The sequence below is a fragment of the Bolinopsis microptera genome, chromosome 7 (genome assembly GCF_026151205.1).
Source record: "Bolinopsis microptera isolate Bmic1 chromosome 7, MBARI_Bmic_1.0, whole genome shotgun sequence".
In the NCBI taxonomy this organism is placed as follows: Eukaryota; Metazoa; Ctenophora; class Tentaculata; order Lobata; family Bolinopsidae; genus Bolinopsis; species Bolinopsis microptera.
Genome location: NC_087078.1, coordinates 14,246,223 through 14,271,008, shown reverse-complemented (window position 1 = coordinate 14,271,008; position 24,786 = coordinate 14,246,223). Strand labels below are relative to the sequence as shown.

The following is a 24,786-nucleotide window of genomic DNA, read 5'->3' as shown; positions in this document are numbered from 1 at the left end:
AAACTGAAAATGGGACAGAGATTGGGACAATATGATTTTGCAATTTTATTCGGGATTTTGACTCCCAGTACCTCAATTTGGTTTCATACAGTCATCAATTAACTGACTAATTGGTTTCTGGGCAAAAAGTTCATCCAATCTGTCAAATTTGTGTTCAGAAAATTTCACATTTGAAAATGGGACAGAATTTTGAAAATACAACTTTTTGTTTTGTGAAGCTTTCTGCTGTGGGCTTCCTCCGACCGAAATCGAACTTCCAGCACCTTAATCGTGTCATATGGCATCTATAGTTGACTTACTAATTGGTTGTGGGTGAAAAAATCAATAAAATCTGTAAAATTTCAGCCCTGGAAATTTCATCTTCAAAAAATGAAAATGGGACATAGATTGGGACAATATGATTTTGCAATTTGATTCGGGATTTTGACTCCCAGTACCTCTATTTGGTTTCATACCATCATCAATTAACTGACTAATTGGTTTCTGGGCAAAAAGTTCATCCAATCTGTCAAATTTGTGTTCAGAAAATTTCATATTTGAAATTGGGATAGAATTTTGAAAATACAACTTTTCGTTTTGTTAAGCTTTCTGCTGTGGGCTTCCTCCGACCGAAATCGAACTTCCAGCACCTTAATCGTGTCATATGGCATCTATAGTTGACTTACTAATTGGTTGCGGGTGAAAAATCATTAAAATCTGTAAAATTTCAGTCCTGGAAATTTCATCTTCAAAAAATGAAAATGGGACAGAGATTGGGACAATATGATTTTGCAATTTTATTCGGGATTTTGACTCTTAGTACCTCAATTTGGTTTCATACAGTCATCAATTAACTGACTAATTGGTTTCTGGGCAAAAAGTTCATCCAATCTGTCAAATTTGTGTTCAGAAAATTTCATATTTGAAAATGGGACAGAATTTTGAAAATACAACTTTTCGTTTTGTTAAGCTTTCTGCTGTGGGCTTCCTCCGACCGAAATCAAACTTCCAGCACCTCAATCGTGTCATATGGCATCTATAGTTGACTTACTAATTGGTTGCGGGTGAAAAAATCATTAAAATCTGTAAAATTTCAGTCCTGGAAATTTCATCTTCAAAAAATGAAAATGGGACAGAGATTGGGACAATATGATTTTGCAATTTTATTCGGGATTTTGACTCTTAGTACCTCAATTTGGTTTCATACAGTCATCAATTAACTGACTAATTGGTTTCTGGGCAAAAAGTTCATCCAATCTGTCAAATTTGTGTTCAGAAAATTTCATATTTGAAAATGGGACAGAATTTTGAAAATACAACTTTTCGTTTTGTTAAGCTTTCTGCTGTGGGCTTCCTCCGACCGAAATCAAACTTCCAGCACCTCAATCGTGTCATATGGGATCTATAGTTGACTTACTAATTGGTTGCGGGTGAAAAAATCATTAAAATCTGTAAAATTTCAGTCCTGGAAATTTCATCTTCAAAAAATGAAAATGGGACATAGATTGGGACAATATGATTTTGCAATTTTATTCGGGATTTTGACTCCCAGTACCTTAATTTGGTTTCATACCATCATCAATCAACTGACTAATTGGTTTTTGGGCAAAAAGTTCATCCAATCTAGATTGGATTAATCTGTCAAGTTTGTGTTCAGAAAATTTCATATTTGAAAATGGGACAGAATTTTGAAAATACAACTTTTCGTTTTGTTAAGCTTTCTGCTGTGGGCTTCCTCCAACCGAAATCGAACTTCCAGCACCTCAATCGTGTCATATGGCATCTATAGTTGACTTACTAATTGGTTACGGGTGAAAAAATCTGTAAAATCTGTAAAATGTCAGCCCTGGAAATTTCATCTTCAAAAACTGAAAATGGGACAGAGATTGGGACAATATGATTTTGCAATTTTATTCGGGATTTTGACTCCCAGTACCTCAATTTGGTTTCATACAGTCATCAATTAACTGACTAATTGGTTTCTGGACAAAAAGTTCATCCAATCTGTAAAATTTGTGTTCAGAAAATTTCATATTTGAAAATGGGACAGAATTTTGAAAATACAACTTTTTGTTTTGTTAAGCTTTCTGCTGTGGGCTTCCTCCGACCGAAATCAAACTTCCAGCACCTCAATCGTGTCATATGGCATCTATAGTTGACTTACTAATTGGTTGCGGGTGAAAAAATCAGTAAAATCTGTAAAATTTCAGTCCTGGAAATTTCATCTTCGAAAAATGAAAATGGGACAGAGATTGGGACAATATGATTTTGCAATTTTATTCGGGATTTTGACTCCCAGTACCTTAATTTGGTTTCATACCATCATCAATCAACTGACTAATTGGTTTTTGGGCAAAAAGTTCATCCAATCTAGATTGGATTAATCTGTCAAGTTTGTGTTCAGAAAATTTCATATTTGAAAATGGGACAGAATTTTGAAAATACAACTTTTCGTTTTGTTAAGCTTTCTGCTGTGGGCTTCCTCCAACCGAAATCGAACTTCCAGCACCTCAATCGTGTCATATGGCATCTATAGTTGACTTACTAATTGGTTACGGGTGAAAAAATCTGTAAAATCTGTAAAATGTCAGCCCTGGAAATTTCATCTTCAAAAACTGAAAATGGGACAGAGATTGGGACAATATGATTTTGCAATTTTATTCAGGATTTTGACTCCCAGTACCTCAATTTGGTTTCATACCATCATCAATTAACTGAAGCAATTCAGGCTTTGGTTTGTTCCCAGTAATAACCTGAAGATTAGTTGCCATTGCCCAATACAATAACTGCTAGATAGTTAATGCAAGTAAATATAGCTAATATTAGTTCTTCCTCTCTACAAGAACAATATACAGTACTTTACAGTTGTAAAGCAAAATTTGCACAGACCTACTTTCTTAAGGAGCTAGGTAGCAATCCAGTATGTACAGTGTACACTGTACAGACAGTACAATGCACATATTATACATTCTACCATTTCCACTAGATGCAACTGTTACAATTTAATCATTTTTTTCTTTTCAATGATGCAATTATTTCCTCATCACCTCCAATAACTGTAAAGTGTAAAACATCAAGTTATTATATGTGAATCAAGATCAAAATTATTTTTTGAATGTTTGCGGTGTCGAAAAACAAATATGGAGTCAAGAAAATGCTTTAAAAAACGCTGCAACATTCATATCAGCTATTTAGTACAGCTATCTAGAATGTGTATTGTATCCTTTTTAAATAGAATTTGATCATCTAAAAAAAGCTATTTCTTTGAATTTTGGGGCTTCCACATTTTTTGTACAAAAATACCGTCTCATCGATCCTTTAAAAATCCGATTGAATTTCATGTTGTGGGATCACTAATAATATCGGTAGAAATGTTCGTGAATTCGATGTTTAGAGTAATAAAAATAATTCAACATTAATGGCCTGATTGTTTTGATCCCGGCTATTATGGAGTGATTTCCTCTCTTTTCTATAACAATTAAAATCCTGTGTTCTTTTTCTAGGAAGTTGACTGACGGTTCCTCCGTTATTCCTTCCATTTTCTCTATGTTTATAGATTTTTCTGCAATAGATTGTTCTGCAATAATTACATCTTCATCAGCCAAAATAATATCGTCATACTGTGCCAGTGTGTCATGCAGTGTCCATGGATTCCCAATAACATGTTGAGCGATGTTCTGCCGACCAAATGACTTAACGTCAAGTATAAAACTCTTCTGATAAACATCATTTTCTTCGATTGTTACTTCATCACCAGGAATATTCTCACTCTTTATGAACTATTATACAGTCCCCTGTCATAATTTCATTATTTAAACTCTTTCTGATGTACTCAAATCATCTGCAGATGCCCATTTTTTTATTGAAGTATTAGGATCTTCCATGTTAGAGTGTTTCTGTTCTTCATCCGGTTCTGGTTGCTGATTGCTCACTTAGTTCTTCATCGTTCTTCAACACGTTTGCTGATCGACGTTTTTTTCCCTTCTAGCTTTCTTCCTTTTGGTAGATATTTTATCAACCTTTAAAAACAGTCGTCTTATGTAGCACATATAGAAACGAGTCAGTAAATATCTGATCATGACTCATCAGTATAATATCAGGGTTTCGTATCCAATTCCCGATTCTACAATCAGATCTCGAGGTCTCGTATCTGACTTGTTGGTACTAGAAAAATATTTTGAGAATAGGCACGGATAACACACAAGGGTTACTTAAAGAACGGACAACAAATGTTACATGAGTCAGCAAGGCCATCGGATTTCTTGACCAAAGACCCAGCTCTCTCACGATCAAGGCCGTCTCGACGCTCTAGCCTGGGGTATTGTCCATCATGGCTTTTCTAATGGCATAATGGCCTTTGTTTAATCCTCGGTTTATGAATATGGGAAGTTAGCAACGGGTTTACTTGCCACAACAAAGCACGAACCCTCTGCTTGCAATGTTCATGAATAAAACATTTTTATGTCATTGGTCTGGGGACGTGCCATTCAGATATATCTATGGGAATATTTCTCAATAAGAAACTTAATTGCTGCTTGCATATCAGAATTTGGGTAGCATAATTGATGCAGTTGGACCAGCCAATCCAATTATCAGGAAGAGAGTGAAGTCTACTTTGACGCATGGTGAAATTGAGTGACTTAAACTTCTAGTTCTACTAATATTCCTGCAACAAAATGTACGAGAAATGCTATAAACGGCTAATCGGCCAAATCCTATTTTCGTCCTCTCCATTTTTGAAATATTCAAACTCGTCTCCAAGTCATGCGATCGGTATGGGTAACTTCGTCTCGTGACAATATCTGCAGTAACATTGCAGATACGGTAAAAGTTGATCAGATACTGTAAGTTTCATCTCTATCATCAGAACAGTTCGATATTCCATTGGATAGTGCCCAAAACTCTTTTCTGAGTAGAATTTAGCATTATGGGACATGAAGTTACTAACCTTTTCTATCAATGCAACTGAGTTACTAGCACAATAGAGGGAGAATCGATAGATTCGATTCCGTTAACCAAAACCTTTGATAAATTTGTTAGCACGAATATTATAGCTCACTCGAAACTTTTGAAAAGAGCTCTATTACACCTCGCTAGAGTTTTTATAAATATTTATGAGAAACTCATGTGTGTTAAAACAGTCACAAAGAATCTCATCAAATTCTCACTAAAGTAGTCGTAAAGTATCTCATCAAAAACAAATGATTGTGGAGCAGTAATATTGCAGTTGGTTGTTTAAAAAGGACACTAAGTACTAACTTTAACTTTGATGGGATTTTTGAGTTCAAAGAATGTTATATTGCTAAATATAACATGTGGTACTGTGTAATGGGGACAAATAATACGGGTATTTCTTTTTATAAGTCGAGCCTCATTGCTCATTTTAATGACTTTGAACTTTTGAATCGAGATCTATTATCCGCGCTACAGTTTTTATGAAAATAGATAAGCAAAGATGTCCTTAAATTATCACAAAGAATATCAACAAAAACGATTAGCTGTTGAGCTGTCAAGCATGTCTCGGTTCTAGAGTTACATGAAAAGAAGCCACACGTAGCCAAAACCAATGAAACTTGGGATTTTGACAAGAATCGCTCAATTCATCAAAATAAATTATGTGAAAATTGATGATATTTAATGACAATGTGTCTCCCTGCAGGAGAGCACGAATGCGTTTGTAAGAAGGCGTGGTATGGTCCCGGCTGTAACAAGCTGTGCCCCCCTTGCAAACAACTAGCATGCCTACCAGAAGATCAGGAATGTTTGGAATCTTGCCAAACTCAGTCCCCAAACTGGTGGAGGAGAAAGTGTACCCTTTACCAAGTGAGCCAACAAGGAACTAAAGTGCAGCCCTCACCAAGTTAACTAGTAGTAGTACTACTATACGACATACGCGAAAAGCTGGCCTCCAAATTTCGAGTTGTTCATTTTTGAGGGTCAGCTCTTCCCGGGAATGTTTTAGTTTTTTAATCTGAACATTAGACCAGAATACAAAACCACATATGTTTCAGTTTAACTATTTTTACCAAGTTGTCCCCAATATCAATATAATATATTTTATATGCTTAACATTATCTATTGTCAAGCCTATGCCAGACAAACGGAGTATTCCTTGTGGAGTGCCCGGAGTGAGTTGCAGAGTTTGGAAAACATTCGATTCTAACGGTACCTGGAGTCTGAGTGGGGGTACTGGTGAGTACCATAACAATTGAATCGTACATGGAGCGTACGATTCTTTTATAATATCATATTATGTTTATAACTTTATAAGTGATCAGTCACCTTTATCATGATTGATTTGGCTGTTGGCGAAGGGGGGTTGGGGTCTGGCTGTCGATTAAGTAATCAAAGTTTTCGAGAATAAGAACGTTTGTTTCACAATTTTATGGGGGTCCGGTTTTCACGAAATTACGCAATCACAAGATGTGAAACACACCCACTTTAGGGATTGCTTTGGAGACGCAAGATTCACTTAAAAACTTGAAATCTTTTTCCGTTGCCCTGAAGAGTCTGGACATACTGGAAAGCACTGTATTTACTAAGCAGACAAGGGAGACCTGCACGCTGCATATCTCTTTCTTAACATCAGGTAAATTATAGATCCTCAGAGCTGTAAAGAAGGCTAAAGTCCTGGTTCATGACCTTCCCTTCCTTCTGAAATCCCTAGAATGATAATAGTCTTGCAGGTTTACAACCATTGCCAGGTCTAATATGTATCAGAAAAAAATATTTACGGGCATCATGAATCATCCGTAACAGATCTAATTGGTCGGATGTATCAAGCTTCCTAAAACTCCCACTCAATACCACTATTAGTAATAGCAGGATGAGTCACAACAGTCTCGCCACTGATTGTTTAAAATCGCAGCCGAGAATTATCCGGAATAAGTGAAGTGGTCAAAGAAGAGACTCTTTACCTCATTTATTTAAGTTCAACAGAATAGAAGTTCTGCGAACGCAAAGAATCGTTTGTAAGAAAAACAGTTAAACCGATACAACAAACTACATTATTTAATTTGTTGTCGTCTCTGAAAGGAGGGGGTCTGTTAACGAGAAATCGTTCCAGCGACTGTGCAGTATTTTTGTTCCAAGTTTAGCTCCATACATTTGAATTTGATAACTTGTACAATACCCTCCCCAGGACAGTGGTGGTTGTCCTCGCTGGAGCTGGTGATGGTGACAGGAGATAAAACCAGCCCTTTGTGGAGCACCAGTCTGCGGGTCAAGTCCCGAGTAGTGTCGTTAAGACTCCGCTCACACGACCTTCACATCGGACCTGCTGTTAACTTCAGTATCAGAGTCAGGACTCATCTTTACGAGGCCAGGGGGGACCTCGTCATCAGTAGACTTGAGTTTGCGGGCTGTAAGTAGAGGGAGTTGGAGTTTATACCTCCTTAAACCAACAGACAAACGCTGTTTAACAACTCTTCCCTGTCTTCAGTGGAAAAAATTGGACTGGAAAAACATAATTCCGAAAGTACTGTGTCAAGAATATTGGTGTGAGTTAGAGACGGGGGAATGGATTTCAATATAATCCCTCAATAACGCAGTTATTGTCAATGTGTAAACGGAATATAAAATAAAAGGTTATTTCTTCTGTTCTCAAATCAAGTAATAAGAGGACTTGTCGTTTGTAAGATGTTATCGGTGATTAAGGGCACTGACAAGAGACTATATCTTTTTATCATAATCTAAAATGTTCAATTATATCAACAATGCATTGGTCCAGAGCTTTATATTACAATATAAAATGTATCTTCTTTGTTAACAAAGTACACACGTACGCCATGATCACTTTGTGCATTAATAAAATTACCAAAACACACGTTATTTAACAAAAATTATATAACCCAGAAATAAATACGATACCACAGATTATTAAAGTTATTTTGGGGCTGCCAACTTTATTCACTTTGCTATTTACTTAGTGTGTCCGAAATGTGGCTAAGATGTTGGATAAAATCATTTGAAATTGGCATTTTTGCAAACGCACTATTCAAGATGACGTTATCTCGGCTAAAACATTCTTTAGGCTCACAAATAGGGTTTATTTAACAAGTTTTACATCAAGTATGTCAATTATCGCTCCTAGTTAGATACCCTGAAATATGTCTTCATACTTTTTAAAAAACCTCCCTGTGCATTGTTAGTGAATCAAATAAATCAAAGTTAATTTAACAGTCACCCCTAAAGTATGCAGTATTGTTTAGCCCCTACACTCCACAGCTGTAAAGTTAAATATCACAGATATGCGCTGTGTCGAGGTACTTCACTGCAGATACAATCACAATCAGATAACATACCAACAATTTAAAATCTTATCCGGTACTGGCCACGGAGGATTTAGGCCTGCCACCCTGGGAGCTCACCAGAATATAAGGCCTCATTTTATCCTCGATGACACTGGTAAAGGGAGATCTTGGTTTCTTAAAGTCTGCCACCTCAAATCCGAAGCGTTTCCGTTGCTCCACCTTATAGTTGAGCAGGTCCTCGGTAGTGGGAGGTTTGTGGGCCCAGGCGTTAGTTCTCCGTCTCAGAGAATGTACTGATTTGTTCAGATCAGGAGGAGCTGAAGCAGATCTGAAGTTACCGTCAGGTGCTGAGAGGCCAGAGTTGAAGGCAATAGCAGACTTAGAGAGAGGAACTTCAGCTGTGCCGGGCTTGGTCTCCGCAGAGAATGTCACATTGCTGCGCTCCTCGGGGGCACTCTTTAGGAAGGGGGCGCTCGCCCCACTGTCCAACTGTCTACTGTCTGGCTGCCTGCCCCCCACTTTACCACTCTTCCTCCTACCCCTCTTCTTCGTTAGTTGCCGTTCTGGAGTTGTAATCATTAGATACGGGGTACATATTAACCGACTTAGTTTTGTGGTGTTCTTCAAAACAATGATATTACAGTAAAGTGTCTACTATTTTAATCTTAATATCTGTGAAATATGTAATATAAAGAATGACAAGTTGTAGGTTTATCAGCGTACCTGCTATCGAAGTGGTAATCAAGTCGATTATTTCACTGTTGCCCCACTCGTAAGCTATATCCAATGCTGTCTTCTCGTTCTTGGTTCGGAGGTTTATCTTGGCTCCACGAGCCAGCAATATTTTCACTATCTCAGTACTGCCACTCTCTACGGCTCTCATAAGGGGGGTACCTGGCAAAATGTGGACAATTTAAGAGCTCCTGCTTCTAAGAGAAGTGTATTTATTTATTCTTGAATTGCACTATCTGTTTATCAGTATAAGTTTATTCGGGTGATAATAACAATAAAGTGAAAAGCCCCTACCTCCGTTGAGAGCCTGAGAGTCAAAATCTGCGTTGTGTTCCACCAGGAGTTGAGCTATGTCAGGCTGATTGGCATGGCAAGCATGGTGCAGGGCCGTCCATTGGAAATTATCCTTCATATTTACATCCACCCTGTAGGTTAGAAATATCTTAGCACTTCATCGAGCATTGCCTCATGTGAAGCAGTAAAGCAGTAAATTTGAGAAATGCAGACTGGGGTAGCGGGGAAGTATGAAGTAGCGATTTTAATTTCAGTATGAAGCTATTATTATTCAAGAGATTGCATTGGTTGCGATGGTTAATATATTCATGTCTCTGCAGTTTATGGCCTTTTACAGTTACTGTAGTGACCTGTTAATTTATTGCTGTAGACTTAATCTTATTTTAAACGAATTCATATCAGACGAATTAAATCGCATCCATTTCAATATCATGAGATATTATATATATAGTGTTACTGAATATTATAAGAGCTCTTTGTACGAATCTAACTTAGTAGAATAGTTGTAACAATTATGCAACTTGCATATTGCATATGCATAAATCACTTTACATCGGTGGGTTTTAGGTTTTAGCTTTTATCCTAAATGAAACACCTAAACACGACAGTTTGATCTACTTGCAGTTACGTGGTTACTGAATCGCAAATATTCGGAATTATATCGACTCGGTATTCGGTTACTCAATACCGAACTTAGAAAGAAGAATCTGAATATATTTCGTAACCATATGTATTCGGTTACCTCAGGCAGCTACTTAACTACTAGCAAGGTTGCTTTCATCTCATACTCATTTGATTTCCACGATTTGTTATTTCAAATAACAAATCGTGGAAATCAAAATGAGTATGACGCAAATAATATTTGCGTCTATTTTGTTTTTCTCGCACGCGATTAAAGGGACAAACGTGTCGCAATTTGCCAAATATTCGTACTTTGAAGGATAATCATTCGACATTTATTAATGCACTTACTTACCAGGCAGTCCTATTTCAATAAATCTACCAGTCTATGTTTATATCCAGGTTGCCACCGCTGGTAGACCCTGTCATAAGATGTTGCGTCGTAACTCCCATTAACGATCGTATCCAAAATGATTTCCCGCTATTTGTCTCTCGCTATGAATTGTGATTATTCCTTCCATTTTTACTCAAAATGCGCGCGACACGTGAACAATTCGACTACACACAATGGTCGCGATTCGGTTTTTACTACAAAATTGTCATCGCGCGTTATGTTTAAAACTTAATTCAGATGTGACCAAATCGCCCCTTGCTTAGACGATTCACACCCTTTTATCAGATTATCAATTATTTCAACATCGCTTATGAATTGACGTGATCTGATCTTAGGAGACCCACGTAGAATTTGTATAGGTTCACTCGCGATTACATAAACAGCAACACGCATTCTTCGCCCTACTACAATGGCCCCGACAACTCTATGCCGCCCTAGTTAGTAGATTATGGGTATGTGAACATACCCATCATGTCTGAGAAGAATGTGAGCAATGTGAGCTCTGCCGTTAGCAGCTGCCACCATGAGTGGGGTTTTAAGGAACTTGTCGGTCTGGTTTAGATCAACTTGGTCCTCACAAGCTGCCTCGATAGTCTTGAGATCGCCTAGTTGCGCGGCTTTGTGAAGCCTAATGTAGGTTGTAGCTGAAATGATAATAATATTATTATCATCAGCACAGGGACCAAAGTTTTATTAGAAAAGTTAATAACTACACAGTTTTATATATTGAAAGTAAGCAAACTGAATCCTAAAAACCGCCATTAAGACACACAACCATAACTGAGATATCTATTTCAACAACTTGTAGTAGTGTTATTGAACATTTTACAGGTATGTTTTACAACAGATAACTTACAGGGAGGCGCCATGTACCAGGAGCTATCATCTTCTATAAATGTTTTGGGAGGACAGTCTCTGGGAAACCTAGCTGTGTCCGTAAAGTGCTGCGGTCATAGAGGTGATTAGAGGTGATTAGAGGTGATAAGGGTGATTAGAGGTGATAAGAGGTAATTAGAGGTGATAAGAGGTGATTAGAGGTGATTACTGATTAGTATAGTTTATAGGTGATAATGGGGATAAGTAATGGGGTTATTCGGAAATGAGGAGGCGACTAGAGGCCTCCTACCAAACTTACTTAGAACTTATCGTCATGCGCCAGAGTTACCAACCTGCTCCACCTTTACAAATGTCAGAGTTTTAATCAGTAAATGTGCACGTAAAAGTAAACAAGTTGTGCTTGTGATAAGTTACCGTTTAACATTAGAACATAACTTTCCATGGTGTTTCTGGCTCTGTGAAAATTGCTCTGCTTCATGCTATTAAGCTTTTTACTTGTTGACGATCTACAGATCGGACTGGACTGGTGTGAAAAGTGATTCCAAGAAGTGAGCTGTACCGAGAGATTATAATTTGGGAATTTTAGCTTCAACTCTAATTGTTTTTCTTGAAGATTTAAATAGAGAACACCATTTAATGTGTTTCAATTATTGCACGGTGAAATGATTAAAATATTAAATATCTTGCTTGATCTTCCAACCATAATCACACAACATTAACAGTCTGCATTTACATTGTCTAACTAACGTGCATTAATCACATTAAGTAGAACAGAGCCTATCAACTGTCTGCATTGCAAGACTCAAATATTTTTAGATAATATAACCTTATACATAACCAGCTGCCTGCTGCACCACCTGGACCTGCTTAACCCGAGGCAACAATATAAATCATCAGTATAAGTATAAGTATGCACTTTATTTCGGGCCAAGGGAAACACCTCGATTTGAATTGGGATCGCTGATTTTAAGAGGGCGTATTATACTAAATACAGTGATGGTGATATACTGAAGTACCGTGGCGTACCTTTCCAAATCACAATAACTCACAATAATAACTCACAATATGACAGTGCGTACAGTGGGCGACCAGTACCTAATTTGAATTGCACAGTGTAATTTCTCCAGACAGATTAGATATTAAATTTGAGATATTATTGACAAGTGAACGCTTCCTCAGCTTCATAAACGTCTCCCTTTCTAATAAGTCTGCTTCCTCAACCCCAAGCGACCCTTGTCACGGCTTCTGCTTTATCTTATTGCTTTACTTTCTCTCTCTTAGCTTTACTTTTATTACAATTTACATGATTACATCTATAGTAGCTGTGTTGGGTGACGTCATGATGACGCTCACACGTACGCAAAGAGTTTGTCTTTTCAAATGTTTTATTGTGATTCATGTCGTTTGATGCCGGAAAAAGTACCGATCATGGGATATTTAGAATTTGTCATCATCAAGTGATAAGAGTGTGCACTGTTCACAATGTGCTATATTATGATGAAGAAAAATAGGAACATTCAAGATTAATTACTTTTAAACACTCCTCCAACATGGCTCCGTTTTGACGAGCGGTTTTCATGTTTCCAATAATGAAGTGAATGGGAAGGAGGTTAGAGGTTAGTTTTAACAAGTATTGGCATTTAATTGCTCAATATGAAAACCACATGTAGTAACCACAGAATTATTGGAATCTTATTGCTTAAAATAAAGACCACATTATAAGACTATTATACTGCGACCACAGAAGTATCGATAAGCTGCGTGATTTAGAATAAATTTCAAGCTTCATTCTCCGTCACGCAGTGGTCGCTGCATAATACTTCGTGGTCGCGATATTATAATACGTTCTATATTTTTACAATAAAATACTATTATTTCTCAATACTGCAGCACATAATTACTTGTTGGAAAAAAACACGATTATTTAACCTGTTGTTGGCCAGGACGGTGACTCTAGCAAAGTTAGATTTATGGGCGAAATATAAGATTTGTCAGACGCTGCACTACCCATAATCTCATCGTAGCCGGGCTGTGGGAGGGGGTGCATGCAAAGCCGTACAATATAAGGCATTTGTGGTCGTTACTTTCTTCATTTTGAGCAATCCAATAATAATCATGTTATCATCCATTTATACTAAATTAAGTATTTACTAATTATCTCCTAATTATAAGTATATAAAGCTAACTATCCACTAATTAACACTTATAGGTTCTAACCTCCATCTTTTCCACTACGTCCTCGCTCCTAGTAAAAGGAGAAACTCTAGTCTTCTCAACTACAATATGAAGCGGGATCTTCTTCTTCTTCCCCTGGAAACAAATTAAAATATCATAAAATAAATAGGAATATCACATGATATTATATCGGATACAGCGCGGCTCAATCGGTTGTGCATTAGAAGCCATGTAAGGCACGGGTTTGTAAGATTGATGTTTTAAGAATTATCAAATAAATCTTTACAAACACTAAAATAATCACCCTGCCGCCCTTTCGACCAGATTTTTTCTTTTTCTTGCAGCGAGCAAAGTTATCGTATGTTATAAGCTTGATAAACAGCCGGCCTAACAGGAAGTCAGTGTAGTTAACTTTTCCAGAGTCACATGATTTGAGTACCTCTGCTAACTGTCTATCTGATACCGGGGTCTCTGAAAAAATATATTTTACTATTTTACTATGCGACCCCCTCCCCCATGATATATATAATGTTACAATCATGAGGGTCCATCAGAAATCAAATAATACAGCATTTTAAGTAGGTATAAAGAGTGATTTAAAGTGATATTAAAATTACAAAATAGTTAGATAATACTCACTGAGTTTACGAACGATACTAATGAAAGTTTCCAGAGCAACCTCCCCATTTCCTAGTGCGTCAAACAGGGTACACTCCTTTATAAACGCCTCACAATTAGACTTGTTCCACTTGAGCAGCACAAGTTTCCAGTAGTCCTTGCCTGCTCTGATTTTACCTTCCCCGCATGCTTTGTGTATTGCGTTCTCGTGCCTACAATACAGTAATATATACAAAAACCAATCAATCAGTACTGAGAAATCTAATGAGTGTTTTATGAAAAAACACGTACAAACACGTGCAAAATAACTAACATCTCAGAAAAGTATGTGATTTGACGCCAACTCAGCTCAAGTGACTTTGTAGCCGCGCATATGTTTCTCGGCGGTTTGAATGAGATGACAGTTAATTTAATGACGTTAAAAATAGAGAACTTCGCTGGTTAAGTGGTCGTGTATTATCGCATAACGTTAATAAGTAGTTTTGTAGTTATAACCCTTAATACTTAGTTACTTGGTTACTTTCTAATTTTCCCGACATTAATTTCCCAAATAATTTCCCTGATAACGCATTCTCTAGACGACACGATGATAACGCCCTTTCATTATTGATAATTCGTTAAATGCCATTCTCGCAGCACCTTTATCGCCTACCTTCTCAGAAGTCGCTTGAGAACTTTATCTTTGAGCTGGTGGGCGATGTTACGGGGTGTAACTGCGCTGTAGTTAGGAATCTCACATTGCACCCCTAGGGGACATCTGTTTAGTTTCTAGTTATCTCAGCTAATAATTCTAATTTCTAGTTCTTGTTTGGGTACTAGTTAACGATTATCATTCTAACTTTACATTTTATTGACTTGGTAGGAGTAACCATCGTTATTTACCTCTACTAAGAAGGATTTTAACAGCGAGTGTGTGTCTGCCTTGTACCGCCAAATGAAGTGGCGTATCTCCTGTGATAAATACAGTTATTATCTACCTATTATAGTTACTACATGGTTACTATATTATATGAGTTATCTCCTGATGATAAATACAGCTTTACAAGAAGGATATATTTGTCAGCTTCCTCCAAGGATCGACCGGGACCGCTTTTTTGGCCGGGACCGGGACTTGAAAAAAGTGCCGAGATAGCTTTCAAGATAATAATTAAGAAATATTGAAATAAAACCAAAGTGGAAACTATTAAAGTGTAAAACTTCATGATTTGAGTGGTCAATTGCATTCATAGGTCTGCTTTATAGATTAAAATAACCTTTCATTTAAAACAATTGTTCTATTAATTGTCCGGGACGAAGGTATGGCACGTGGTCAGTGGTCACATCTAGCAAATGTTAAATAATGGTCACTAGCCGCATCAACCAAGGCGTTGTTAATGTTATGTATGAGTGCAGAGTGCTTGTAGTGAAACGTTACTATTTGTCTTCCACAAAGAACCGAAATTGTACAGTAATGTCTTAGTAATTTTCATAATACTATAATAGTGGCTTCTTCATATAACTTACGATCATGTAGTTGGTTGGGCTGTAATTGTATCGACCATGAGTACCAAGCAAGCAGATATTTGAATTAAGAACCGACCGGAAATCCGGTCCGGTCCGGTCCGGTCCGGTATCCGGCCGTTTTTGATCCGGTCCGGTCCGATCCGGTTTTAATGCTGATTTTAGCCAGAACCGGATTTTAAACTCATTCCTATTTTTATCGAGTGAACTTATATTTTTTATAACTTTACTACTATTTTACTATCAAAATATCATCCCCTTAGCGATCCCCGGCTGACTGTCGCCCTACAGCAGTTTAGACGAGACACTAAGTCTCAGCAGATTAATTTAGATACTCGCCTCGCGCAAAATGTCAGACAGTCTGAAGCCAATTTGTGCAGAGGTTGGAGACTCCAAGTCTGAGCTCATTGTTGCTATATTTGTTGCACGTGCACGGCGCACAAGCGCCAGCTCGTCAGGGGGTGAAATCGAGTTTGATTTTGTTGTTCCTAAGTTTAACGACATGGTATAATATATATCTAGATACTATATTCGAAATTATCGTGCAGCAACTGTTTGAAATCCGGTAAAATCCGGCGAGCCTTTAAATAAGAGCCCGAATCCGGTATCCGGTCCGGTCCGGTCCGGCTTGCCGGATTTTTTATTGAGATCCGGTCCGGTCCGGTCCGGCAGCAAAAAAGCCGTTCCGGTCGGTTCCTAAATTTTGAATTGACTATATTTCCACTGGTAAGCGATTCGGAAAATCATGGGCCGGCATAGTGTCGGGGCGGGTATGATCCGCCAACCTCCGAGTTACATGCCTGGTGCTCTACAAATTGAGCTACCGGCCCTCCCCAACCAAATATCTTAACTTACGATCATGATAATCTATTTTACAAAAAATCTAAAAGTAATCATTGACATTAGTCGAAAATTGGGAACAATTTTCATCTGCAAAAACGTTTCTTGGAAAATTATCTCCAGCTCTATGCTTCGGTAATGGTACTTTTGTGGCTAAAGACATGATTTTCAAAGACAATAATTACGGCAAAAAGGAGAGCAAATTGTCCATTACGATTTTTCATGTCGAGGCTCGGAAAATTAACTCGCTTAGTTTCTCACCTCACTCCTAGAATTGTGCTCTGCGAGTTTGGGCCCAAGCTCACCAATATCAATATCTTACTATATATAAAGCGAGACGATATATATGGATGTGTTTATCCGTACCATTTTACTGACACCACGGCATCAACTTTAACGCGACTTTCCGCAAAAACCGTAAAAGATATACAACTGATACTTTTTTGACTGGGTCAAATGCTTTAATGGCCTCCAAATCAGCATGAAAAAATAAAAAATTGGCCAAGGAATAGGAGTTTTAGAGCCCAAAATTTGAACCCCCAAGTGGTGTCAAAAACGCGAATTAAATAGGTAATAATTATTTTAGTCTCTCGAGTCTTGACACTATTTTAGGTTTATACGGGTTCCTGCTAGTTTATCAATTGTGTATATCAATTAGGGGTTTATTATGGCTTCTAAAGTTCTAAGATACCGTAGGTACCTTACTATATATAAAGTGTTTCGATAATTTAGAAAAAAAATTTTTTGATTTTTGACCGGGACCGGGATTAAACCGGGATTCCGGTCGAACCTTGGTTACCTCTAGAGTCGTTTTAAAGTGGCGACACTATAACTGTTGTTACCACAGTTAATCCAATTTAGTGAACCTTAATTGTAGGAGCCACCCAGTTACCATAATCACATTTCATGATTACTACTAGTATAGAATCGAATAGAATGTCAGTTTGGTAGTTACCTGTGTTAGTCAGGCTATCTGGCTCGCCACCATGATTCAGTAACAAGGTTAATAGTCCAGTGAAACCTAACTTACAGCACCTGAAGTAGTTTATTAAAATTTGTAACGTAATTTTTTCCACCTTTTTTAACCTTCTGTACTGTGATTTCTTAAACTCAGACCATTTCTTGAAACAGATAAAAAATCCATTCTCGAGGCCTCCCACGTATCTAAGTAAACATAATGATATACTCCAATCGATACAACTGCACAAATCTGTATCAGGATGTTAAGAAATTAACGTGAATAGTTTTGTTACTATAGTTACCAATATGGTTACCAGTATACTTAACTAAATTACCAATGTATTGGAGAGAGATTTTCACTGTCCGCCACATCAATGCTTGCTCCGGACTTGACCAGCAACTCAACCATTTCTACGTTATTTACCTTCACTGCAATCATCAGAGCAGTCAGGTTCTCCTGAAATATTAAGGGATAACACGTGGTGCAGAACACGTGCAGAACACGTGCAGAACACGTAGTTCAGGATATCACGTGGGCCGTGGAAAAACATCAGAGATCATAACTTGCAGAAAAATATTTAAAGAGCTCTTGTAGTCAGAGCCACATTTAGCAAAAACATTTTTGTGGAGTAATCAATATTCAGAGCTTCAGAGAGATAACATGTCATTAAGGTCTTTAAAATGAACATACCCCAACTTCCCCAACCGCTTACTTACACCGTTGATGATTTCAGTGCCAGCTTGGTGTTTTAAGAGTATCTGAGCGGAGGCGGTGAGGCCTTGTCCAGCACATTTCATTAATAGGGTGCTGGTACTGCTGTTCTGTACAAATAACATAATGTTAAACAAGATGTATAATATTACTAATGTTACATAAGATTACGGGGGGAGGTTGTTTAATATTATTTCCCTATGAGGTGAATTTTCAGGGATTTACTAATATTCTATTTCTGCTGATGTTCTTTCACAGCAGTTTTCACAGTCAAGTTGCTTGAAACCATTTACATTCTACAGGCTATCATAAGTTGGAAGTCTCGACATGTTGGTTATAATGATAAAACTTACTTATTTTCTAACAACTAAACCCCCCCCAGATGCAACATTTCTAGAAACATTTTCCATAGAAAAGTAATTTCCCAGTAAAGTACTGACTTCTGACCAATACAATTACGATCCAGTCTACGATAATTCGGTAACTATCTTGCAGATTACTTCTACAATATGTAACTATAAAAACATTCCTCATGATGTCCATTCCCCAAAGTTCCCCTTGGACCCCCCCCCCCCCCCCCCCCCCCCATTACCACTGGATAACCCATTGTGCGTGATGTCCAGAATGTTTCTTGCGAAGATTGGTAACCTACCCGCCTCCCCGTTCCACATTTCACCAGAAAATCATACCATGTTTGACTCCATTTAATGACCCAGGACCTCTGGTAATTTTCTACCACAACTCCTCTCCCCACCTCCCCTCGTAATGCACACGTAATATCATTAGTTAGAGATGGTAACCATAACAACAAAATAAGATCACGAGCCCGGTAATAATAATATCTAATGTGGGAGCTGTTATATTACAGTATTACTGAGCACGTTATTATCTCCTGTTGCCAAACAACCCAAACAATGAATATCCGGTAATACCTTGGTGCTGGACAGCAGCAGCGACCGGATTGTCAGTACAGGTGTTACTAGTATCGCGTATTATTATAGTAGACTCAGTCACAATATAACTCAAAATTATACACGTTAATTAATCACTAATATTACTAACATACATGCACATTTAATTAAAGCACACTCAGATACTAAACAGTAAAGTGTATTTTACAATTTTTGAATTGACATTCGAAAAGTTCAGTATTGGCTAGTTCAGTATCGACTAGTTCAGTATTGACAAGTATTTATTGAATTGTTAAGGTGATGTAACCAGTATGAGTAATGGTGTCTTTAAATACTCGTATTCAAATTTTGATGGCCGCTAAAACCTTTTAAAATGAGACAAACAATTTAAAGTGTTGTACCTCATGAATCATAATCATAAGCATTTTTCTCAAACGTCTGATCTTACTACTACTTTACCCATATTAATTAAAACGCATCAGGTGCTCAATCAGCCAAATCCTACGCTTTTAGTTTGTCCAGACAGTGATTCAGGAGCGATGGATAAATCAAACGGGAGTTGTACTAGCTAAATCCCTTCCTATTTATCCATATATCCGGAGAAACTTAAAGCTTGAGCACTGGGCAACTGGTAACGCTCAGATCAACCTACATTTCTACTGGTACATGTGGCGAGTGGCGACACTTAGAGCTTTCTCAGAATTTGTCCGTTCAACTGCTTTCTCGTCATTTGTCAAATCTCACGTCGTCTGAGCGAGAATAAACATCTGCCATTTTGTGACGCTTAGTATTTCAAGAGCTACGTAATTGTGGAAATAATATGATTTCTTCGCATCTGATATTGAATATTGATATTTCCAAAATTTTAGAATTCTAATTATTAAGTTTTAAAGAATTCTATGGCGTTAGTTCCGAGACTTGAATAGTTAAGTTATAATATAAGTATAAACCATTAAATATGGCTATTAATAAATCGGTCAAGTAGAATTGTTGGAATGTAACTACTATTCGCCCAATCAGTGAAGAATTGGATAATTTTTAAATCACAAGAAATTCTTGTCTGGTAAGACATTTAACACAGGACATGTGCTCAGGTGGTTTTGTAGTTGGTTGAGGAAACGGTTTTGTAGTAGTCTAGTAAGCTTTGACACCGCGCACACGTGCAATGTGCATATGAACAAGCATTCACTTACATTTACATCCCATAAGTTTTTAAAACAATTATAGGAAGCGAGCTAAGTTGACAAAAGTTCCCTTTAAAAAGCTAACTTATTGTATTTGTCGAAATTGAAATTTAAACATGATTTCCAATGAACCAGCTAGGAACCGACCGGATATCCGGCTGAATCTGGATCTGGCCGGATATCCGGCTTCAATATCCGGTTCCGGTTCCGGTCCGGTTTTAGAAAATTTTGCCGGATTTTTGCCGGATATTTCTTCAAAAAATGTATTTCTAAAATCTTGAAATGCATAAAATTATTTTGACTAGGTGTAAGGTGCGGAATTGATTCTGTTTATTTGGTTCACAGCTATTTCCTAGACTCCATGTTCGGACTTTTGATTTCTGTACCAGTTTATCGTTAACTTAGAGTTAGAATTTTATTCCGCTTTTAATTTTTCCCACTCTCCATGCTAGCTTTCCGTTCATTTTAGAGCCTCATTTAATCAGTCGGTCTTACTAAAGAACCTCTCACCCTCTAAGAAAACTCCGTGCATATGAACAAGCATTCACTTACCTTTACATCCCATACGTTTTTAAAACAATTATAGGAAGCGAGCTAAGTTGACAAGAGTTCCCTTTAAAAAGCTAACTTATTATATTTGTCGAAATTGAACACGATTTCCAATGAACCAGGTACTGTGGTAACTACGGTAACTATGGCCACTATAGTTACTATAGTTACCTGTTCTTGTGTTTAAGATGGGCGCCACAGTAACTATATAACATTTAGGAGGGTGACCATTATAACCATAAAGGGAATAACCACTCTCCCTCCTCGCTCATCGGTTCAAGGCACTTCGAGAATCAATTACTTCGTGTGTTCCACTAGTCGCTGCGTGATTTAGTATTATTTATGTAAATAGAAATTTAATTTTTTTGCTAATTTCTATAATACTCCCTTGAGCGTTGATGACGGGGCTGAGTCATAAATTTATTCTAGAAATAAGGAACCCAGGAACAATAATGAACAATGACTGATCTGATAAGAGCGATTCAAGTGATAACTCATAACGTCATTCGGAAAGAGCAGTATTAGTGATCAGTAACAATGTCATTTTGCATATTCACACTTCGGTGCCCACTGAACCATTAATATTGAGTATTGAATTCGCTTTACAGTGTAACCTGCAATTCCATAATTTTAATAATATTAAGCTTCAAACCATCCATCAGTCGTTAGTTTTAAGTGGCACGTTAAACCACGTACCAACGAGGGCCTATAACTCAAACTTACATTACTCTGGGAATATTTTCCGGTTGGTTTCTATTAGCAGAATTTAACTGCTAGAGATACCTACCGTATTCTGCCTCATTCTTGCTATCTGCTAAGTTCATCTTTAATAGGAACCTTTTAAAAGCTGTAATCGATCAAATTTGTCTGGTCATGATCGGATCCCTATAGAGTATAAATTGTCCAGACATGAGATCTTCGTAACTGTTTAGCAGAAAAGTTTATGAGCTTTTCGTATGTTTGCCTTTCTTATGTTTGTTAAATGTTAACACTGTTTTTTATGCTTCACTTTTTTCATAATATCAAATTAACAGCTTTAATTAAATCTTTATACACTCCTCAGAATGTCGTTGTTCAGTAGAGGTGGATTAAGTTACCCTGATGTTCTGATAGTACTTCTCCTGGCTCTCCTCTCCTGTGTATCCGTAGTCCTCAACCCTCTGGTTATGCTCTACAACTTCAGAAAGAAGAACAGCATCCCCAAGTTCCTCTTCTTCATCCTCTCAGCTACAGACTTTATAACATGCCTCATCATGCCCATCAACTCCATGGTAAAGATAGCCGTGAAGGAGCCACCTAAGTGCAGGCAGGTTGAAGGGAGGGGCTACATTTGCAGCACTAAATTTAATCCTGGTCCGGGTGAACGGTTCCTGGGAGCGTTCATCTTAACCCTAGCAGTAGCTCCGAGCTGCTTCACTGCCGTTCTGGCTATCACCCGCTTTATTACCATCAGGTTCCCCTTCAGAACAATGAAAGTGAGATACGCTCTCATCTTTGTGGGAGTGTATCTGGTGTACACTCTGGCAGTCAACAGTATAGTGACATTAGACAAGTTCGCCATCTACAGAACCAGTTTGAGTATGGTAACTAACCCTTTCTATCTTAACAGAACCTTCACCGCTCCCAGTAACGATATAAGGGTTCTACTCCTCTGCATCTGGCCTCTACTTCTCTCCCAGATACTCAGCATCATAGCATCAGGGTTCACAGTGGTCCATCTCTTCCAAACTACCAAGTGTAGCGAGGATTCCCCCTCACAGATTAACAGCAAGAAGGTTAGTTTGAAGATTCTGGTGACCAATGTGAGTGGTATAGTCCTCACCGCTGCAGCTTGTGTCTCCGCTAAGATCCAAATAGACAACGCACAAGACAGACTTCCTGATAAAAGTGATGAAGTGTTGGAGTTCACCACAATGGTCATTGTCCCTGTCTTTTTGTCATGTCTGAACCCTGTGATCTTCATCCTTTTTACTCCAAACGTACTGAAACAGTTTACTAACAGAGGCAGGGTGGATCCGGGCGGTTTTATAGCTGAACACGAGACTACTTCTTATCCCAAATCTAGGTGTAGATCCAACAGAGTGAATATTAGAATAAGGGACACCGTATCATCCCCAATATAATAACCTTTCAGATTTTTATGTTATTTTATGATAGGAAATAGTTATTTATCTTGTTAATGTTATCTGTGTGATTATTACCAAAATTTCAATAATTTAAACGGTCGTTTAAATGCTCGTCAGAGAATCATTTATTTTTTATAGGATAAGTACTATGCCAGACGCAAAGGTTTTGTGACGCAGAAAATTCTATTTTAGTCTGAGGCACATAACTAACTGAATTTAGATTATTCGGATGACTGGATCAATAAAATCAAATTCAGTTCAGTTATCACTGTAAAGATATGATAAGTCATAATCTATTCAAGCTATGGAGTATGGACCGTAGCAACTACCATTGATATGATTAAAATAACTGTTTTAAATCATGATAATATCGATGAATCATGAATAATGAATATGACAGTAGGTACAACTGCTACATTGACAATGTATAAATCTCGTTCAAGTAAGATGTCATTGTGTTGATTTCTGGGGGCGAGTCTGAGATATTTATAATTTAGCTGGTTTTCAAACTAAGGTAGGTGACAATTTTTCAAGGTGGGGAGCCAAAATGAGCACCAACTTTGCAAATTTTCTCAACTTACCACAACATTAACATCAGCTCCAACTTTGCAGACTTTCTCCAAGCACCGGAGGTGTCTCTGTGTAGGTTTGAGTGCGTACCAGGTTACACATCTGCCCTCCTTATCAGTCGCTGAGAGTAGTTAACTGTTTATAGAGCTTTGATAGTTCTAATTTTGGGTGGAAATCGATAAGTCCCAATTGCAGGTAACTAGGTGAAGTTGCAATTTGAAATTGTGCAATTCAAAATTGCATAACTTTCTGACTAGACTATTACTTGACTGTTTAATCACAATCTCTGCATACGATTAAATATTAAATGTCTTTATGACATATTAATTTTAAAATTTCTACAAATCACACTTTTGCAATCTGCATCCTGCATCTGCATATGTTTTATGCAGTGATTGAACTAAATTGATCGCATAATTTGTAGTAAATATGTTATATAACTAATTCCGTGAAAATGTAATTGGATGGAAAATTTGTAACCTACTGGGTTTATTTAGTCCAAACCCTGGCTGCATAGCACATAGCTTATGAAACTGCGACTGACTAGCTAATTGAGAGCACAAATGAAGCAAACTTTCAGTTTTAGTTTTTTCTGCTTCCTTTTTACCACTATCATCTGACAGCAATACTCAGAAAACTTCTAACGATAATTCTTTACAATCTTGAACAGAAAACCCACTGTAGCTGTAACAGGTTCACGTGCAGGTTTTTAGTAAATTTATAAATTTTCTAGAGATATATCAATATTCTACATAAAGTTAGGATATTCTCATTGTAACAAACCATTGAATTTAGCTTCAGCCTCCAGCAGAGTATCAATGACATGGTCATAGCCGTAACCCAGAGCAATCATTAGAGAGGTTCTGCCTGAGGAGCGTATTGTTAGTTGCAGTGAAACATTGAACCCTGAACCAGGAGACCCTGGACCAATAAATAACTGTAGCACATTAATTTAGGATTTTCATACTTCGCGACAATATGATAACAATGACTTTGAAATTTCGGACCAACTTATTTCCAACAAATTCTATGTAATCAATAACAATTTTATCAATAAGGATTCAATCAGGAATCAATTATTACAAAGGACAGATGATTAATTACCCAAATTATCTCTGCGATCAATACTTGCTCCAAGACTTAGCAACAATAACATCATGTCTATATCAGCATTTTTAACAGCTGCATGAATCCCTGCTTCTCCCTCTGGGTTAACTGAAAATACTTTTTAGTGAACATGTGGTTTTCGTACCACGATAGAAATTTCAACCGGAAATGTGTAGAAGTAAGTATGTCTGTGAAAAAATCATTTAGATTCCTATTTAATATTTCTATATTAATATAGCCAATATTTCCATCAACCTATGTAGTTTATGAGCCCAGGTACACCATTGCTGCAGAGTTTTTCTACTTGTGATGCATTTCCTTGTTTTACACAGTAGAGAAATTTCCTCCCTTGCAACAGTTGAAGCTGGGTGAACCCATCAGCCATCTCATCTTAACGCCACAAAGAGAGAAATTTTTTCATCCTA

General features: G+C 37.5%; 3 protein-coding genes across 3 annotated transcripts in view; 1 reads left to right on the top strand and 2 right to left on the bottom strand.

Moving 5' to 3' along the window:
• LOC134819025 (zinc metalloproteinase nas-37-like) overlaps positions 1-7,721 on the top strand; it is a 14,151-nt gene extending 6,430 nt beyond the window's left edge. The window contains exons 6-9 of the mRNA XM_063828781.1: positions 5,639-5,802; positions 6,066-6,171; positions 6,425-6,568; positions 7,121-7,721. Of these exons, the coding sequence (XP_063684851.1) occupies positions 5,639-5,802; positions 6,066-6,171; positions 6,425-6,568; positions 7,121-7,350 (644 nt within the window). The 3' untranslated portion in view covers positions 7,351-7,721. The remainder of the gene's footprint in view (positions 1-5,638; positions 5,803-6,065; positions 6,172-6,424; positions 6,569-7,120) is intronic.
• Positions 1-24,786, bottom strand: part of LOC134818935 (solute carrier organic anion transporter family member 4A1-like) — a 94,104-nt gene that overhangs the window by 53,404 nt on the left and 15,914 nt on the right. The window lies entirely within an intron of this gene.
• LOC134819023 (ankyrin repeat and EF-hand domain-containing protein 1-like) lies at positions 7,658-24,786 on the bottom strand. The gene is made up of 17 exons (XM_063828779.1): positions 24,617-24,786; positions 24,359-24,469; positions 24,038-24,121; positions 23,266-23,375; positions 17,920-18,024; positions 17,538-17,659; positions 17,198-17,277; positions 14,785-14,853; positions 14,555-14,648; positions 13,924-14,114; positions 13,589-13,755; positions 13,327-13,419; positions 11,129-11,216; positions 10,739-10,916; positions 9,258-9,388; positions 8,955-9,125; positions 7,658-8,794 (listed from the first exon to the last, which is right to left on the bottom strand). The coding sequence occupies exons 1-17, from the start codon at positions 24,744-24,746 to the stop codon at positions 8,298-8,300; spliced, it is 2,421 nt and encodes an 806-aa protein (XP_063684849.1). The 5' UTR covers positions 24,747-24,786; the 3' UTR covers positions 7,658-8,297.

Excerpts from the sequence above, each read along its gene's own strand:
- LOC134819023 (XM_063828779.1), bottom strand. The coding sequence starts at position 24,746 with ATGGCTGATGGGTTCACCCAGCTTCAACTGTTGCAAGGGAGGAAATTT. Across the intron at positions 24,122-24,358 it reads TGATCGCAGAGATAATTTGG|GCAGAACCTCTCTAATGATT; the intron begins GTAATTAATCAT and ends TACGCTCCTCAG. Across the intron at positions 13,756-13,923 it reads TAGTATCGTTCGTAAACTCA|AGACCCCGGTATCAGATAGA; the intron begins GTGAGTATTATC and ends ATATTTTTTCAG.